Source organism: Mustelus asterias, chromosome 17 (assembly GCF_964213995.1).
Source record: "Mustelus asterias chromosome 17, sMusAst1.hap1.1, whole genome shotgun sequence".
NCBI classification, from domain to species: Eukaryota; Metazoa; Chordata; class Chondrichthyes; order Carcharhiniformes; family Triakidae; genus Mustelus; species Mustelus asterias.
This window is the reverse complement of record NC_135817.1, coordinates 72,768,467-72,788,971: the sequence shown is the minus strand read 5'-3', so window position 1 is coordinate 72,788,971 and position 20,505 is coordinate 72,768,467. Positions and strand designations below refer to the sequence as shown.

The 20,505-nt window shown below is 39.6% G+C and overlaps 1 protein-coding gene across 6 annotated transcripts in view; it reads right to left on the bottom strand.

The window, feature by feature from the left end:
• pou2f1a (POU class 2 homeobox 1a) overlaps window positions 1-20,505 on the bottom strand; it is a 197,330-nt gene that overhangs the window by 65,502 nt on the left and 111,323 nt on the right. For 5 of the 6 annotated variants that reach the window (XM_078232967.1, XM_078232969.1, XM_078232966.1 and 2 more), the window contains 2 exons: window positions 19,808-19,846; window positions 2,730-2,786 (listed from right to left, as the gene is read on the bottom strand). In XM_078232967.1, coding sequence (XP_078089093.1) covers window positions 2,730-2,786; window positions 19,808-19,846 — 96 coding nt within the window. Of the gene's footprint in view, window positions 1-2,729; window positions 2,787-15,004; window positions 15,047-19,807; window positions 19,847-20,505 lie in introns of those variants that run through there. The other variant, XM_078232971.1, reaches the window with a different exon arrangement.

Sequence of the window (20,505 nt, the reverse complement as noted above, 5' to 3'; positions counted from 1 at the left end):
CCCCTTCCCAGCCACTGCGGCAATGCTGTCTTTGCTTTGCTCCAAGATTGCAGTTGTGGCTGCAGCAGGTGGCAGATTTCAAGGAGGACATATTTAGTGAAGTGGAGATGCCTGACACAATGTGCCTCATTGAAGTTCAGATAGGAAAACTGCTCCCTCAACATCCTGAGCAGATATGGATACCTGGTCAGAGTCCTCCTCCTACTTCCAGCAGTTGTTTTGCTCCGTGTTACCTCTGCTCATTCTCCCCATCTTGTGTGGTCCAAGAAATATTTATACAACTGAAACAATGTTTGGCAGCAAGTGGTTTGTCCCCAATCTTCAAAGTCAGGACAAACTTCTTCAGCACGAGCCATGCCAGTCCTAGTAGAGGATATCAACTTTCAGGATCTGAAAAAAATCATTATTCACTGTCTGTAACTGAAGAACTGGCAGAAATCAATCACCAACTAATCTAAAAGTAGTTGATGATCACTTTAAATTGTGCTGTGGAGTGCCCTGCTGCTGAACATACATTTAGCCATGTGAGAAAGGGCATTTGCTGGAGTGTTGAGATCCAAAACGACACAGCTGATATCAAATGAATTTAACACAATCTGCCTACTTTGCATATTTCAGGTGGATGCTGCCTGCACATGCCAACTTCCTCACCAAATTAGTATCCAGCACCAGAAGCGTGCACAAACACCACAAATGCCATTTTGGAGGCAAAACTTCATTAGTGGCCTTGAGGTCTGGACTCCAAGTCAAGTGAAATTGTCCATTTTAAATTACAGGTTCAAAAACAGGCAGAACACTTTCTAGAAGCCAACTTTAATGACAAGAAAACAGTTTACCCTTTGCTTCTTCATCCTTTGCCACCTTGTTACTGGGGGCCCAGTTCTCGCATCTTCTTCAATGGCTTGTTAATACATTGAGATCAGTAAAGAGTTTGGTGGTACTGATTGCAAAATCGTATTTTCTCCGCTTTTTATGAACACTATTTATACAGCTGCAGCCATCTACTGGCAAAATGAAATAACTGCAGCTTCATTTGTTTTTGCTGCAATCCTACATGGTCTCCTTGCTTCTGCATCCTGAAGGAACGATTTCACTCAAGAACAAGAATTTTTGCCTTATGTCAAGTAGGCATAATCAGCAAGTAGTTACAACAGTTCAGTAGGAGCAGTGCCAGTATTAATGCAGTGGCAAGCAAGGTTGTGGGGAAGGATACCAGGTTGAACTCTGGAGAGGAGAATGAGGGAGTACAGTGCTAGAATAAAAAAAATGGAGTTGGAGGGTGAGAGAATAGATCAAAAAAGGTCTTGAAGTAGATTCAGATGGGGTAGATTGTGCCTAAATGAAATGGAGAGAATTGGGTATGGATGCAGCTCCTGGCAAAATAGCATTTACTTTCAAGAAAAAAGTGAAAACTTTTATTTTGAAGTATAAATCACTCATTTTAAAATTTCAAATTTTCCAGATTCCCTAGAAATGAACCATGAATTTTGTTCTTCAATTTAACACTTCAGGCTACATGCGTTTTTTTTCCCCATCAAAATGACAGTGGCATAGTGGTTAGCACTGCTGCCTCACAGCGCCAGGGACCCGGGTTCGATTCCCGGCTTGGGTCACTGTCTGTCCTAGTGTCTGCGTGGGTTCCGGTGCTCCGGTTTCCTCCCACAGTCCAAAGATGTGCTGGTTAGGTGTACTGTCTATGCTAAATTCTCCCTCCTTGTACCTAAACAAGGAGTGTAGCGACTCGGGGAATTTCACAGTAACTTCATTGCAGTGTTAATGTAAACCTACTTGTGACTAATAAACAAACTTTAAAAGAATGCGGTGTGCATCTGAAACTCAACTTACAAAAAGGCATCTTAACTATTACTTTAGAAGGTTTCAAACTGTAACAAAATTAGAATCATCAGCTTTTAGGGTTTTCTGACAACCTTTTTTGAAACTATTAGTCAACATTCACTAGTTTCCTCGATTGACATACATAATACTGGAGTGTTATGCATGAACTGTGACACTCAAAAATGGCTGTGTGGAACTAATCCTGCCAGTTTTTTTCCCTATCAAGACTCAGAGAACAATATTTACAACAGTCAAATCATTAATTTTTTTAACATATCTGGAATCACTAATTGGATGCTTTTCTTTCAAATTGTGTAAACACGCACATAGTGGCACAAAAAGCACCATTGTGAAATACAGTAAGTCATCAACCTGAAACATTAGCTCGGTTTCTCCCTGCACAAATGCTGCTAGACCCAAGTATTTCCAGCATTATCTGTTACTTTATATGAAACACATAAAAGCTAGGAATATAAAGGTTTATGACAATTAACTACTTTGACACAGCACTTAAATTTTCATTTTCTGCTGTAATACCCAATGCTTAGAATGAACCAGTGATGAATTCTGTCTATTACACCCAAGATAATTACAGTGCAGAGTTGCAAACAGCCTGTTTCTGGAGATAAATTCGTTTGCCATTGCTAGTCTTCGAGATTGAAATTTGCCATGGCAACCATGAACAGTTTCTTTTGAGAAAGCAAAAAAATGTGACAAAAGGTCATTTCCTTGGCAGCAAATAGTATTTTTTCCCCTGATAGGAAAGCAAGGCATTTCCCTTTCATCAAATAGGGCAGCTAATTCTTACCTATTATCTCTCCGCACAGTAATGAAAACATTTTAGAACAAAAAAAAAGGTTCCTCTAATTTTCCAGGGTATCAAAGTAGCTTACCTGCAAATTTAATGTTTGTGAAGCAGTTGGCTGCAAAGTTGTTCCAGCAAGTTGTACCTGGAATAGAAATAATAAGAAAAAAAAATCAATGGTTGTATTTAATATTTTCTCTGGACAAATTTACTATGATGCAAGAATTTCATATTGCTACATATGTTTGGCAGAGTAAAAGGTCTGTCTTCTTTTAGGTTATAAATGTTCTAATCTTATCTATTATCTATGATGTGTTAGTAAGTGTCTTTACAAAGAAAAGTACATTTTATTTTTCATTTAACACAAATTACTTTTCACTATTCCTTCTAACTCTAAACGAGCAGTCCTCAGCAAAGGCCTCAGCTTCATTCCTTACACTCACCACCGCGATCAGTTTTGAACTTTAGTTACAATCCTATTAGAGACAATTAACGTGTAAATAGAAATCCAAACACTTCATGTTTAACTGACAGAACATCATCACAAGATCTGTGGGGTGAACCGAGAACGCACATAGAAATAAAGAAGTATGATCTGATAGCCATTACAGAAGCATTGCTGCAGGAAGAAATGGATTGGGACCTGAATATTGATGAGTACAGGAAATTTAGGAAGGACAGGAAAACAAGGAAAAGGTGGAGGGGTGGCTCGGTTAGCTAATGATGTTATTAGCACAACACCGAGGAATGAACCAGGAAACCAGGGTCTGGAAACAGTTTCGGTAGAGATGAGAAATGGTAAAGGCAAGAAGTCACTTATGGGAGTAGCGCACAGGCCCCCTAACCGAAACCACACGATAGGTTGGAGCATAAAGGAAGAAATAATGAGAGCTTATCAGAAAAGAATGGTGATAATTATAAGAGATTTTAATCTAAAGACTGGAAAAGTCAGATGGACAAAGGTAGCCTAGATGAGGAGTTAATTGAATGTTTTCCGGATAGTTTGTCAGAACAGCATGTTTTGGAACCAACCAGAGAGCAGGTTATTGTGCAACGAGGGGGTAATTAATGACCTCATAATAAAGGCGCCCTTAGGTAGCAGTGACCATGATATGATTAAATTTACATTCAGTTTGAGGGAGAGAGGAATAGTTCTGAGACTGTCTCTTGAATTTATATAAAGGCAATTATGGGGGTATGAAAGCTGAGCTTTGGTAAATTAGGTTAAGGGATAGGTCAGTAGAGATGCAATGGCAAACATTTAACAGGATATTTCAGAATACACAGAATGGTTAAATTCCAAAAAGAAAATGTGCAAGAGACAGATCCATCATCCATTATTAACTAGAAAGGTTAAAGATAGTATCAAACTTAAAGAAAAAGTTTATAATTGTGCAAAGACAGGTGATAGGTCAGAAGAATGGACAGAATATATGGAACATCAATGGATGGTGGATTGATAAGGAGGGAAAAAATAGAGTACGAGAGAAAGCTAACCAGAAATATAAAAAAGTAGTAAGAGTTTTTTCATAAATATTTTAAAAATTTAACGAAAGTGAGCATTTGTCCTGTATAGGTTAATCTGGAGAACTGACAAGGAGGTTGCAGATAAATTAAACTGGTACTTTGCATCAGTCTTCACTCTAGAGTACCATCCCAGAAGCAGCTATAAACCAGGAATTTTTCTTTTAAATATTCATTCGTGGGACATGGGCGTTGCTGGCTGGCCAGCATTTATTTCCCACCCCTAGATGCCCTTGGAGGAGTCGAGAGTCAACCACATTGCTGTGGCTCTGGCGTCACATGTAGGCCAGCAGATTCCCTAAAGGACGTTAGTGAACCAGATGGGTTTTTTTGAAGATCGACAATGGTTTCATGGTCATCGGTAGATTCTTAATTCCAGGTATTTTTTTTATTGGATTGAAATTCCACCACTTGCCATGGTGGGATTCAAACCTGGGTCCCCAGGACATTGGCTGAGGTTCTGGATTAATAGTCTAGTGATGGCCACTAGGCCATCGCCTCCCTTGAAGGAAGAACTCAGCAAAATTACAGTCACTACAGAACTGGTACTGTGTAAATTGTTGGAGTTGTGGGCGAACAAGCCCAGGTCCTGATGTACTTCATCCTAGCGTCTTAAAAGAAGCGTCTAGTGAGATAGTTGATGCATTGGTTTTAATTTTCCAAAACCCCCTCAATTTGGGGAAGGTACCTTAATTTGGAAGATAGCAAATGTAAATTCATTTTTCAAAAAGGCAGGGAGACAGAAAGCTGGAAGCTACAGACCAGTTAGCTTAACATTCGTCATTAAACACGTTATAGCCACTTGGATAAGCTCAAGGCAGACAGAAACAACATGGTTTTGTGAAAGGGAAATCATGTTTAACCAACTTATTGGAGTTCTGCGAGGATATAACATATTTTGTGGATAAAGGGATGTACTGTACTTAGATTACCAGAAGGAATTTGATAAAGTTCAAAGGTTATTGCAGAAAATAAAAGCTCATGGAAACACTATATTGGCATAGATAATAATAGATTGGCTGGTTAACAGGAAGTAGAGAGTAGGCAAAAATGAGTCTTTTTCAGGTTGGCAAGATGTAACAAATTGTGTCCCACAGGGACCAGTGGTGGGACCTCAACTGATTACAATTTATATAAATGACTTTGACGAAGGGATTGAGGAAAATTTGCTGATGACACAAAGATAACTGGGAATATAAGTTATGCAGAAAACATAAAGAGGCTACAAAAAGATATGGATAGTTTAACTGAGTGGGCAAAGATCTGGCAAATGGATATAATGTGTGAAAATGTGAAACTGTCCATTTTGGAAAGAAAAAAATTAAAAAAGCATATTTAAATAGTGAGAGATTTCAGAGCTCTGAGGTACACAGGTGCATGAATCACAAAAGGTTAGTCTACAGGTACAATAAGTAATTCGGATAACTAATACGATGTTATCACTTGTTGCAAGGGGAACTAAATATGAAAGTACAGAGGTTGTGCTTCAATTGTGCAGGGCACTAGCGAAACCACATTTAGAGTACTGTGTATAATATTGGTCACGATATTTAAGGAAGGACGTAAAGACACTGGAAGTTCAGAGAAGGTTTACCAGTCTAATATCTGGAACGGATGGCTTGTCTTATGAGATAAGGTTGGACAGGCTAGGTTTATATCCGCTGGAGCTTACAAGTGTGAGAGGTGACTTGATTGAAACATATACGATCCTGAGGGTTCTTAACAGGGTGGATGTGAAGACACCCTTCTTGTCACAGAATCTAAAACTAGGAGTCGCTGTTTAAAAGTAAGGGATCACCCATTTAAAACAGAGATGAGGTGAAAATCTTTCTTTTAAAGGGTTGTGTCTTTGGAACTCTCCACCTGAAAAGCTAGTGGAAGCAATGTGTTTGAATATTTTTAGGGCAGAGCTAGATAGATTTCTGGTAAACAAGGGGGCAATAGGTTAACAAGGGTAGGCGGTAAACAAGGGGGTGATAGATTATCAGGGGTAGGCAGGATGCAGATTGTTACTATCAGATCAGTCATGATCATACTAAATGGCAGAGCAGACTCTGAGGGGCTGAATGGTCTGTTCCTTTTTCGTATTTCAAGCTATTTTTTACAAATACAATCATTATTTTTATGTATAATTAAGCAAAACACCACAATTAACTTAACACTATAATTGATAACTATTTATGCCATGAACTTGGTTCTTTTTTTTACTGCCCTCACCCCTCCACAAACCAGAGCCCTCTGGAATTTCCTCTGAGGTAAGATTTTATGGGGGACCTTCCATTAGTTTTTTTGGCTGTGGGACCCTCAACTTTTCGTGAAGATCTCATGACTGTGGATGCCTCACTCCTTTATCCTGGTTGCTGGCAAATACCCAACTTCTTATTCACAGCCTTCCAAGCTAACTCTGCTGACTATTTGCAGCCACAGAGCTCTGTGGGCCACTGTAGATTGCTTACCTAGCTGCAAATTAGGCAAATGTTCCAGCTGCTGTTCCCCATATAAAATCCAAAATGAGCTCAAGCTGCCATCAAGGCAATGAACAACTAAGTTCATATTTTCTCTGCTTAAGTACAGGCCTGACTAATATTCCTCTTCTTTGGCTCCCCCAACTCAATGAGCTGCAGGTTACACCAAACCTCAAGTGCAAACGCCTGCTTTCTAAGCAAATATCCAATAACTTAAAACAGAATAACCTTCCAGCTGCACAACTCATTTCTATGACAAGGTGGCATACTTTATGATGTCCTCAAACCGAAGGAGACAAGGGAGATAATTGCGGGTCCCCTAGCAGAGATATTTGAATCATTGACAACCACAAATGATGTGCCTGAAGATTGGAAGGTGGCAAATGTTGTGCCTTTGTTTAAGGCCTGCATGGAAAAGCCTGGAACTACAAGGCAGTGAGCCTAACGTCTGTAGTGGGTAAGTTATTGGAAAGTATTCTGAGAGACAGGATCTGCAGGCATTTAGAGAGGCAAAGTCTGATTAGGGGTGGTCAGCATGGCTTTGTGAGTGGAAAATCATGTCTTACGAATTTGATTAAGTTTTTTGAAGGGGTAACCAAGAAGGTAGATGAGGGCAGTGCAGTTGATGTTGTCTACATGGACTTTAGCAAGGCCTTTGACAAGGTACCGCATTGTAGGTTGTTGCATAAGGTTAAATCTCACAGGATCCAGGGTAAGGTAGCCAATTGGATATAAAATTGGCTTGATGACAGAAGACAAAGGGTAGTTATAGAGGGTTGTTTTTCAAACTGGAGGTCTGTGACCAGCAGTATGCCTCAGGGATCGGTGCTGGGTCCACTGTTATTTGTCATTTACATTAATAGTTGGATGGGAATTTAGGGGGAAGATTAGTAAGTTTGCAGATGACACCAAGATTGGTGGCATACTGGACAGTGAAGGCGGCTATCTAGCACTGCAACGAGATCTTGATCAATTGGGCTAGTGGGCTGATGAATGGCAGATGGAGTTCAATTTAGATAAGTGCAAGGTGATGCATTTTGGTAGATCGAACCAGGGCAGGACTTACTCAGTTAATGGTAGGGCATTGGGGAGAGTTATAGAACAAAGAGATCTCGGGGTACAAGTTCATAGCTCCTTGAAAGTGGAGTCACAGGTGGACAGGGTGGTGAAGAAGGCATTCCGCATGCTTGGTTTCATTGGTCAGAACACTGAATACAGGAGTTGGGACGTTTTGTTGAAGTTGTACAAGACATTGGTAAGGCCACACTTGGAATACTGTGTACAGCTCTGGTCAGAAAGGATACTATCAAACCAGAAAGAGTGCAGAAAAGATTTACTAGAATGCTACCAGGATTTGATGGTTTGAGTTATAAGGAGAGACTGGATACACTGGGGCATTTTTCCATGGAGGATAATAGACTTGGGGGTAATCTTTTAGAGGTCTATAAAACAATGAGCAGCATAGGTAAGATAGATAGTTAACATCTTTTCCCAATGGTAGGGAGTCTAAAACTAGAGGGCATAGGTTTAAGGTGAGAGGGGAGTTGCACAAAAGGGTCCAGAGGAGCAATTTTTTCACAGAAGGTTGCGAGTGTCTGGAACGAGATGCCAGAGGTAGTAGTAGAGGCGGGTACAATTTTGTCTTTTAAAAAGCATTCAGACAGCTACATGGGTAAGACTAGTATAGAGGGATAAAGACCAAATTGGGACTAGCTTAATGGTAAAAACTGGGTGGCATGGACAAGTTGGGCTGAAGGGCCTGTTTCCATGCTGTAAACCTCAATAACTCTATTTTATCCTGGAATTGTGTAACCCATATGAATAAGTTACATCTCTAATGGAGTTTTAGGATCCCATCTTTCAGGATTGCTGGCCCTGTTAAGGAACTCTCTTGTTTACAACTGGCTTTCAATTCCTTTTCATCCGGGAACTACATTAAGAACTTAGATCTTTTACTGAAGTAAGGATGGACCTATTGGCTCCATTACAAGCTTAAAGATGAGTTTTTCATTGTTAAATGCCTTCATGCCACTAACCTTTGGCCTTAGAAGATAAACAAAGTTATCGTTTAAATGAAATTAACTCCAAGCTTGTTTAAATTACATTCACTTGAGGTGCTTACCAATTTCTTAACCAGATGTTTCCATTTATCACTTTATATTCTAAAACTTATGGATTATGATATCATACGGTATGATTATAGATCATTGATGCTCACAACAGCTTGGAAAGATACCAAGCTCTTTCTCCATTACCATCACCTCTGTACCCACTTTGGCCGAAGTCACTCACCACCACTACCCCAGAACTTATCCTGTTTTCAGTATTCTTGTTCCATCTGGACTTCTTATCCTTTCCATTGCAACTGCTAATTTGCTGTTTTCACTTCTCCACTCCCCTTACTCTAACTTGTTTTGAATTTCAGCTCTCCTTCTCTCAGAAACAACCTGATTAAACTTGCCACTAAAGCTGCTGTAGTGAACAGATCTCTACCTTGCAAAATCTGAAGGCCAACCTTCAGACACCTCCCACTACCTCCCCTTGGACAATGATGCCTCCACTGCACGTAAAACAGAAAACCATAATTTCCCATATCATTACAAGAATACAGTGTATAGTTTTGGTTTCCTTATTTGAAAAACAACATAACTACATTAGAAATTGTTCAGAGTAGATCCGGGCGGCACGGTAGCACAGTGGTTAGCACTGCTGCTTCACAGCTCCAGGGACCTGGGTTCGATTCCCAGCTTGGGTCACTGTCTGTGTGGAGTTTGCACATTCTCCTCGTGTCTGCGTGCGTTTCCTCCGGGTACTCCGGTTTCCTCCCACAGTCCAAAGACGTGCGGGTTAGGTTGATTGGCCATGCTAAAATTGCCCCTTAGTGTCCTGAGATGTGTAGGTTAGAGGGATTAGCGGGTAAAATATGTAGGGATATGGGGGTAGGGCCTGGGTGGGATTGTGGTCGGTGCAGACTCGATGGGCCGAATGGCCTATTCCTGCGCTGTAAGGTTTCTATGATTTCTATGACTTAGTTTATTCCTGGGATAAAGAGCTTATTTTTATGAAGTCTGAACAGGTTGGGCCTATACCCACTGGAGTTTAGAAGAACAAGAGGTGATCTTATTGAAATACAAGATCTTGAGGGGACTTAACAGGGTGGATGACCAGGGAATATTTCCTCTTGTGTGAGAGATCAGAACTAGGGGACACAGTTTAAGAATAAGAGGTCTCCTTTTTAAGACAGAGATGAGGAGAAATATTTTCTCTCAGAAAGCAATGGAGGCAGTGAATCTATTCAAGGCCGAGTTTGATAGATTTTTGATCGACAAAGGAGTCAAGGGTTACGGGAGACCAGCCAAGAAAGTGTAGTTGAGAACATGACCAATGAACCATAATCTTACTGAATGACGCAGCAGGCTCAAACAGCCATATGGCCAACCCATGTTTCCAATTCCTATGTTCCGTGAGAATGTCCCCAGTGACCTCCAACCATGCACAGCCTTGTTCTACCTCATTCCCAAGATCTGCAAACATTGTAATAGACCCACCATTTCATCCTGCTCTTGCCCCAAGTAACTTATTTATTCTTAACACGACTATTTTCCTTCCCTCGTCCAGGCTCTTCCAACACCACTTCTACAGTTTCCTTGCCCTAATTGCCTGCTTTTCACCATGAACATCCATTTTCTGTATCTCCATTCCCCATCAAGATTGCTTGCAAGCCCTCTGCTTCTTCCTTAAGCAAATGCTTAAATTGTCTCCATCTACCCGCACTCTTCTCTTCAAATAACACCAAATAAAAATGATTATTTTATTATCTGGGTGGAATTGGCTGCCGCACTCCTACATCATAACAGTGACTACACTTCAAAATTACTTCAATGACTGTAAACCCTTTGCAGTGTACTGATGTTATATTGGATGACTGTAAATCTTTTTTCCTCTGCCTGGCTTACACTGAACAACTCCTCCTTTACTCCACTCACTTCCTCCAAATAAAAGATGTTAGCATGGAATCCAAATCAAGCCTAGTTATTTCTGCCATTTCATGGATAAGTGAAACACTGTTTGTTCCAATCCTACTCAGGTCCCCTTATTCATCTCTTGTTTAACACCACTGGTTGGTCTGTAAGCATGATCATATTTTACTGCTCCATCCCAACATGAACACTGTCCTACACTCTTCCAATGAAGCTCAAGGAACAGCACCATATCTTTTGCTTAGGCACTTTATAATCTTCAAGATTCACTAAATTCGATCATTTCAAATCATGATCACAGTAGCCTTTTTTCAGACAGCAGTGGTGGTAACGGTTCTGTAGAACGCAGTCGGTCAAACTGTCCAACTGTACTCTCTCCCAGGCCCACTCCTTCTAGCTCTCTCCAGCCTCGCCCTGCTCTCTCCCTGACTCACACCTTGATGTCTCTCTCTTATCTCATTGTGCTCTCTCCCAACCCACTCCTTTAAATCTCTCTCTGGTTTCACTGTGATCTCTCCCAGCCTGCTCCTTTACACCTCTCGAGTCTCATTGTGCTCCCTCCTAAGCCCACTCCTTTGTAACTCTCTCCAATCTCACTGTGAGCGCCCATGAGTGCATGCCTGCATAGCTCTCTCTAGTATCGTCTCGCTCTGCTCTCTGCCAGGCCCACTTCTTTATAGCTCTTTCCAGACTTGCATAGTTCTCATATTGCTTACAGCATTCTGGTTGTACAAATTGAATTTGTTCCATATAAAGTTAAAGCTTCAAAGCCTCAAAGTTATTATTCATTTTACATCCATGATGGATCAAAATTGATCAGCAAAAATAAAGAAATGGAGGCCTAGCTTTTCATGACTGGAGGTACATTTACCTATGGTTTGGCAATATAATGACACATCTATTTTCAGTGATAAACCACCCTGAAATAAAATTCGGTAATGACATGAGGCTTCATTTGGGTAAATATCCACTGAACTGGTCAACGTGCCAAGGAGAATAAATTCAATCATTCAAAGCATTGGTGCCATTTCTGCACACCAACTCAATATTAAACATCTCCATATGGGCTTTTTACAAGTCGTGTAGCTAACCCAAGGGACATCATTTGTCACCCATCATGCAGAAAGTTAATCTGTATATTTTGTTCGAATAACCATGTCATTTTGCAAAGTGTACAACTCCAAAAGGAACTACATCCAGGTAGTATTTACAATTTATTATATTGGTGATAAAATAAATTACCAACTACATGCAGAAATGTAATAACAAAAAGTAGGCTAATTCAAATTTTATTGAATTTTGTGTGTTTCCCATATCTGTTAAGGGTCATTGCCCTGGCCCCAATTCATAAGGCGATGTGTTTGGAGACTCCTAAATCTCTCTGGATTTGATTTTTTTTCTACAAGAAACATGGGAGCCTGCATTAAAGAAACAAGGAGAGCTTGTGCAGTGTTTTCAGGATCCCATATAAATTATGATGCTATTTTCATCTAAAGGGATTTGTTTTTAAAAAGATAAACATATAATCTGGACATTCGAATAGTAAATTGTCCCAAACCATACACACAAGCGTTATCAAACAAAATGTGACAAATATGGAGATATTAGAGCAGATAATCAAAAGCTTAGGAAAGAGTTGGTTTTAAGAAGTGTCTTAAAGGAGAAAAACAAGGTAGAAAGATAGAGAGTTAAGGGAGATAATTCCAGAGCTTAGGGTCAAGGCTGTTGATGACACAACTGACAGTAATAGAGTAATTAAAGTTAGGGATTTGCAAGAGACAAGAATTGGAGCAGCAAAGATGTTTCAGAAGATTGTATTTTTCAACTAGTGCAAGAACAAATTGCACAACTTACACCTGTAATATGGGTGAATACAAGGGAGCTTTTAAACACACTGACAACATGCAATGGTTGAACTGCCACTACCACCATAGGCAAAAATGAGATGCAGTATCATTTACAGCATTCTTTCTTTTCATAAGGACAGCACAATAAGACTAAAAAGATATTAAAAACTAATTGGGAAAATAAGTGATAGGATTTGGGAAACTCAACAAATAAATATTGAACTCATGTAACGGGATTACACTAGAGTCATAAAGTCACCAAGTCTGACAACCCTTCACACAACTTACTTGGGTTGGATTGTATGCAGATCAGAGCAAATTAAAAGCAATGGCCAATAATTAGACAAATGCTGCTGTACAGCACACCTCCGGTGTACTGTTAAGATATCCATGGTCAATACCTGGACAGCTAAGATATTACAGCAGAAATCATTAACTGCACTCAATTCCTGGCAAAGCATCAAATTTAATGGCAGCCTAAACACATGCTGAAAGGTCACAAAGCAAGTGTTGCGAAGCAAGCTCCTTGCTCCATGTATCAGTTAGTCGGATTCTTTCTATAGGAGAAATTGAGCTCTTTTCTATGCTCAAGGCTTGCCATATTTTCTGTTCAGAGCCAGCCAGTGATTTGTCTGCTATTTCAAGCAAGCATTGAGCAGGTTGGGGGATGAACATTCGATAACTAAAGTCTTGATTTTAAGATGTACGAGGCACAAGTCAGGGATGTGATGAATAGTCTTTACTTGCCGAGATGACTGCAGCTCCAACAATGCTCAAGAAATTCAGCACCTTAAACATGAACTACAGCTGCAGTATGTACTAGATGCACTGTAGCTTCAAGACAGCACCTTCCAGATCAATGACCTGTACCATCTGGAACAGCAAGGATGCAAGTACATGGGAAACAAATGCCAATTCCCCTTAAAGTCCCTCCATGCTGACTTAGAAACAAATCAAATTCTGGAACTCGCTCCCTAACAGTATTCAGATATACATTTTAAAAAATGAACTTAGGAGTAGGAGTAGGCGATTCAGCCCCTTGAAAGGATCATGGCCAATCTTGTTGCTGTCTCAACTATATTTTCCTGTTTGCCCCCCATAACCCTTAACTCCCACTTGTCGAATCAAAAGTCTAACAGCCTTGAATAGACTCACCCTCTTGAGTAAATTCAATGACCCAGCCTCCACTGCTTTCTGGGGAAGGGCAACAACCACAAGTCCCCTCAAGATCATATATGTTACAATAAGATAATCTCTCTTTCTTCTAAACTGCAATAAGTATAGGCCCAATCTGTTCAACCTTTCTTCATAAGATAAGCCCCTCAGCCCAGAAATTAGTCAAGTGAGTCTTCTCTGAACTGTTTCTAATGCAAATATATCATATCTACTGTAGCTGTACCAAACAACTGCAGTAGTTTAAAAAAAACTTCTCATGGTCAATCAAGGATGAGCAAAATGCTGGCCTTACTAGCGATGCAGAGAAGTTATATTTTGGAAGGCAGAATGAAGAGAAACAAAATACAATCATATTATACAATTTTAAAGGGGCTGCATGAACAAAACCTGGGGGTTTACAACATAAATCTTTTAAAGCAGCAGGACAAGAAGAGGAGGTTATAAAGCACATGGAATCCGATCCTTGACTTTTAAAAAAAAAGGAGTCTAGAGAACAAAAGTAAGAGAATAATGCTAAACCTGTATAAATTACTCATTAAGCCTCAGCTGGAGCACTGTGATCAATTCTGAGCACCACGCTTGAGGAAGGATGTCAGAGGAGATTTACTAGATTGGTATGAGGAATAAAGGACTTCAGTTACACAGATACACTAGAGAAATTGGGATTGTTCTCTTTAGAGAGAACAGACTCAAATAGATTTAATGAAGATGTTCAAAATTATGGAGTGCTTGATAACAGCAAATAAAAATAAACTATTTCCAATCTCGGCAGCATCAGAAACTAGAGGACATAAATTTAAGATGGGATGAGCAAATGTTTTGTTTTAAACATAGCAAGTTGCTGTGATCTGGCTGAAAGGGTAGTGGAAGCAGATGAATTAGTAACTAACAAAAGGAAATTGGATAAATGCCCAAAAAGGAGAAAATTACAGGGCTATGGTGTAGGGAAGTGAGACTAAGTGGATAGTTCTTGCAAAGCAACAGCGCAGAATGGTTGGGCCAAATGGCCTCCTTCTGTGCTTTAAAGTTCATGATAATGTACAATGACACTCATCAATACCATGAAAATGACACCAGAGCAGTGAGTTAGTTATATTTAATGTTTAGGAGGACAAATGAACAACTTGTATTTTTTGTAGCATCTTCAATGTAATAAAATGTCTCAAGGTGCTTCACAGCAACGTATCAACCCACATACAGACATATTCTGGTATTATAGCTTGGTAAAATGATAGACTTTAAGGAGTGCCTTAAAGGAGGAGACAGGTAGAAAATTGGAGAGGTTATGGGAAGGAATTCCACAGCTATGGGGCTTGGCAGCTGAAAGTACAGCCACCAATGGTGGAGCTATTAAAATCAGGGATGTACTACCTGACATTTATTTGCTCATTCAAGTTTATTAATGTCCTCCTGTAATTTGCTGCAGTCCTCCTCAGTATTGACCATCATCCCTCCAACTTTGCGTCATCTGCAAATTTAAAAATTATACTTTTGATTCCAAAGTCCAAAGACCAAATTGTTAATGTAAATTCTGAACAGCAGCAACTCCAGCAGCGATTCTTATGGAACACCACTTTCCACCTACTGGCATTTGAAATAACCACCCTTTATTCCCGCTCTCTGCCTTGAAGCCTGCTAGCAGTCCATTCTGCCACTTGCCTCCACATTCTCTGAGCTTATTTATTAGTCTATTATGGGGCACCTGATCAAAGGTTTTTTGAAAATTCAGATAAACTACATCCACTGCATTACCACTAATACCCTCTCTGCCACCTCCTAAAAATAATTCAATAATTTAAGCAATACTTTCCCTTTTGAAATGCATGCTGACTATTCATTATTATATTTCTAATTCCTAGATGTTCTTCTATTCTCCCCAATAGTACTTCTTATTTGTTCAGAGGATGTGGGTGTCACTGGCTGGGCCAGCATTTATTGCCCATCCCTAACTACCCTTGAATTGAGTGTATCGCACAGAGCATTTAAGAATCAACCACATTGCTCTTGGTATGGAGTCACATGTAGGCCAGACCAGGTAAGGGAAGCAGGATATTACTGAACCAAATAGGGTTTTTTTTGCAACAATCAACAATGGTTTCACGGTCATCTTTTAAATCCAGATTTTTACTGAATTTAAATTTCTCCATCTGCCATGGTGGGATTTGAACAAAGGTCCCAGAGCATTACCCTGAGTCTCTGGATTACTAATTCAGTGACAATACCACTATGCCACCACCTCCCTGTAATTACCTGCAACATTAAGCCAATGGCTTACAACTGCTGGGCACAGAAACAATGTTGATATCTTACTGCACTTAACATATTTCCTTCAGGACTTACTATATTAGTTGCAGGAGACAACGGTGTTTGGCATGAGAAAAAGGAAACTGCGCTTGAGACATTTCTATCATTAGGGATTGGGATTTAGGAATTCCATTGTGGTCATAGGAGTTGATAATGCCAAGTGGCTTACAGATCATAAAGGAATAAGAGCACAAATAGGCCACACAACCCACTTAAGCCTGCTCCACAATTTCTCCAAATCCCTCAATTTCCTCAGTGCCCAAAATTATATCGATCTATTTTGAACTTAATCATTGTCTTAAGCATGCACAGCGCTCTGGGATGAAGAATTTTGAAATATTCACAATGGAATAAAAATGAGCTATCAAAAAGCAACAAAGTGAGGGTGTATGGATATCAGATTAAGATAGAATATCCCATAATTGTCAGATAACATTGTCACCTAAAGGTCAGATAGGACCATCAACATTTACAGTCAAGACTCCCTGGTCATCGTTTTGCATAAAGTTAGCAAGATGTATTAACAGATGTGCAGCCATCTGAAAATTCTAGAACTAAATTACTTTCTAACTCATCTTCCTTAGATGATTGGAAGAATATTTCCTTAATATTACCTACTTTGGTAAATACTTGATGATCCAAATAACTAAATTTGACATCCCACATTGAGCCACAGAAATTCAAGATAAATTCTAGCATATTTCATACATTGATTCTGGGAAATGGAACACTGCAACTACAATTTTTCAGCTGAATACAGAATCTTTACTAGGGAGGCCATTTGGCCCATGGTGTCTACTCCAGCTCTCCAAATAAGCAATTCACCGAGTACTATTTTGCCACTGTCTCCCTGTAACCCTGCACATTCTTCCTTTTCAGACCAACCTGATTTCCTCGAGTGCCTCAATTGAACCCCCCTCTGTTAAAATCTCAGGTAGTGCATTCCATACTCCAACCACACATTGCATGAAAATATTTTTTCTCATGTCACTTTTGTCAATTACTTTAATTCTGTACTGTCTCATTCTCAAAACTTTCAGAAATGGGAACAGTTTCTCCCCATCTACTCTGCCTTGATCCCTAATGATTTTGAATACATCTACCATGTTTTCTCTACATCTTCTCTTCTAATCTCAGTTCAGAGTTTGCGCCGAAAGCACATTTGAATTATTTCATCAGTTGAACTTCTAGCATAATTTCAATGATCTTCAAAGAAATCAACTACAAAACATTTATTCATCTAGTTACCTCTACTACGGAAGTTGAAATCTGACTGATGGGCAGAAAGCATCTTAATGAAACTGCTAATAATGAACAGTGATCTTGGAACAGTTAAGAAAATAGCACTGAAGCAGTCCTTAATAAAATTCTTCACTGGTGACTTGGGAATAGGAGGCTTTTTTGACAAGTGCTCGTTTTTTCCCTCCAAGAAAGAACAATGTGCCATTGGGGCTTGAAATATATTGAGTTAACCTGATCCAAAGAATTAAGTTTTAAAGATGGACTTAAAAGAAAGAGAGGTACAGGGAGACAATGAGGTTAATAGAAAGATCCTTTTGGATTTAGGAGATAATTAGCAGTAGCCAACAATGTTTAAAGTTTATTTATTAGTGTCACAAGTAAGCTTACATTAACACTACAATGAAGTTACTGTGAAAATTCCCGAGTTGCCACAATCTGGCGCCTGTTCAGGTACACTGAGGGAGAATGCCAATGCACCTAAGCAGCGTGTCTTTCGGACTGTGGAAGGAAACTGGAGCACCCAGAGAAAACCCATGCAGACACAGGGAGAATGTGCAGACAGCTACCCAAAGCAGGAATCAAACCCAGGTTCCTGGTGCTGTGAGGCAGTAGTGCTAACCACTGTGCCACCATGCCGCCCATAGGGTAGAGAATGAGGTATGCACAGGATTTAAAGTTGGACGAATCAAGAGATAGCGGGGGTTGAGGTCATGGAGGGATCTGGACACTAGTTTGAGGATTTTAAAATCGAAATGTTGGTGGACTAGGAGCCAGTATAGGTTAAGAGGAGTATGGGTTGGGATTTGGGCAACAGCAGTTTGAATGAGCTCAAGTTATGAAGGGTGTCAAATAGAAGGCCCGCCAGGACAGCATTAGAACAGTTTAGATTCAGCAGTAGATGAGCTGAAGCAGGAATGTTATGGGAGATGGAAGTAGGCAGTCCTAGGTCATGATGGAAAATAGGTTTGGAAGCTTATCTCGGGGTCAAATAGGATGCAGGTTGTGAACAGAATGCATCAGCCTGTGATAGTGATCAGGGAGGCCGACGGAAATGGTGGCAATTATGGAATTGCTGAACAAGGACTTTCCTTTCCAGCTGTATATTTCTGGTTAGTCCAATTGAGTTTAGTATTCTGCATCACTGTTTAATCCAGGGACCCGGGTTCAATTCCCAACTTGGATCACTGTCTGTGCAGAGTCTGCACATTCTCCCAGTTTCTGCGTGGGTTTCCTCCTGGTACTCCAGTTTCCTCCCAGTCTGAAAAATGTGCTGGTTAGGTGCACCGACCGTGCTAAATTCTCCCTCAGTGTACTCGAACAGGCGTCGGGATATGGTGACTAGGGGATTTTTATAGTAACTTCATTGCAGTGTTAATGTAAGCCAACTTGTGAGAATAATACACAAACCATAAAAATATACCATACTCTTCCATTTAAATCTGGGGAATTTCCTCATTTGTAGATTTTATCAATTCAAGCCATATTTCTATGCATTGATAAGTGAAAATACTTGAATCACATTTTATGCAAAATATTTAATTTAACAACAGCAGCAGTTGTTAGCCTTGCAATAAAATGGCATGTCATGGCCACAGCAGTGGTCACAAAATGAAGAAACAAAGAAAACATATTTGGCTGCCTTTTAGGAAAAATGCCAAGTAATAATAATGTACTTTCTCTTGGAGAAGAGCAAAAGGTAACTCATCTACTTGGGCATCTGACATTTGGAGACTTGGGAACAGCCTATTTGATAGACTGGAGTCAGAAGAACTGGAGCGGGGTAGTTGTGGTGGAATCTAAACAAGATACTAACTGCTATAATCCACAATTAAAAGGCAGTGACTTATCACTAAGGTATCCACTAAAGCTCTTGATTTGGTATAAAATAGATAAGCCAGTTTTCACCTGAATAGTACCAATGAAAACATTCAGAACTAGACACTGGTAGTCATGCACAGTGACATTTGGATCTTGTACAGCTAGAACAAATGCAACCTAAAAGAAATTGACTTAAAAACACAGGATCTAACCACTTGACAACAAACTTCATGAAATTCTCCTGACTTGCACAAAAGTAGAGTCAGTTAGCCTCTGTATAAGGCTTCATTCAAGGCTAATGATAGTTCAGTTATACAAAAAAAACTAACAAACAGTACGAGAGGATTACCAAATAGGAATGGGTTACACAATCAGCTAATGAATCTCGCGACCAGTTTGAAACTTAAACACAGTATATGCAAGAAAGCTTTCAGCAAAATCATGCTTAAGTTTGTTACGCAAAATTGTATTAACACATTTATAAACAGGAGTATTCCCTCCCCATGCTCCTGCCTGGAAAGAACTCTTAAAGTCAATCTTCACTGCTAATTTTTGGGTTTAAAGGTGCATTGGCATGATCAATACACTGGATGCAATATTTGTTCTGAATTGCCTTTTAGTTGCCAGTATACTTTAGGGAGTTCAGCATCAAGAACATTCAAAGCATAATATTTTTTTATTAAGAATTTAAATATAAATTTCCAGCAGTGAAAAAAATTGTAAATTGAGATGCCTCGCAAGCCTGAACAAGCAATAGTGCACATGGCCGCAATAATAACCTCAATAAATATTATAGGTGTGAAAACTCACATATAAGCATCTGTTCGTCACATCTGACATGTAGTTAACCTGAAGTGACAAGAAAATGACAGTACAGTATATATGTGTACATGAAAAAACATTTTGCTAAGATGACAAGATGGAAGGAGCTGACAAAAAAGGTGATAGCTACAAATAGATGGGCCCTTGAAAATTGGAAATAAAACAAAATAAGCAATAGGGAAGTGACAAACAAGCAAATGGTGTGCAAGTTACAAGGAATGTTTTCATCAATGCAAGCCATTGAGCATGCACAGGCTGCAGCAAATAAAAAAAAATCATCCCATGTAAATGGTCCTTCACCTTTACATCTGCTATTCTCTACTAAGACTGCAATTTCCGCAATCACTAGGATAATGAGAATTTTTTGATGCTAAAATGGCAAAAGGTTTTATTTCCTCAATTGCACTAGGAACGTTTGTGTCAGAGATCTCTGGAGATCATTGACGTCTAATACTGAGTCTGATTAATGGACAACCACAAGATGTTACAAACACGAACATCTTAAAACTGCTCCTCGAAGAAAACAAGACCTCTACATGCATTATGTCACAACAAGAAAACTTTCTACCAAGCTAACGCAAGCCTTTATTTGAATCAGAAGTACAATTTATAAGCCAACTATTAAAAAGAGCATACATAAAGGTAGTGCAATGTACTACTGAAGTAGTCCATTCTGGATAAATTGT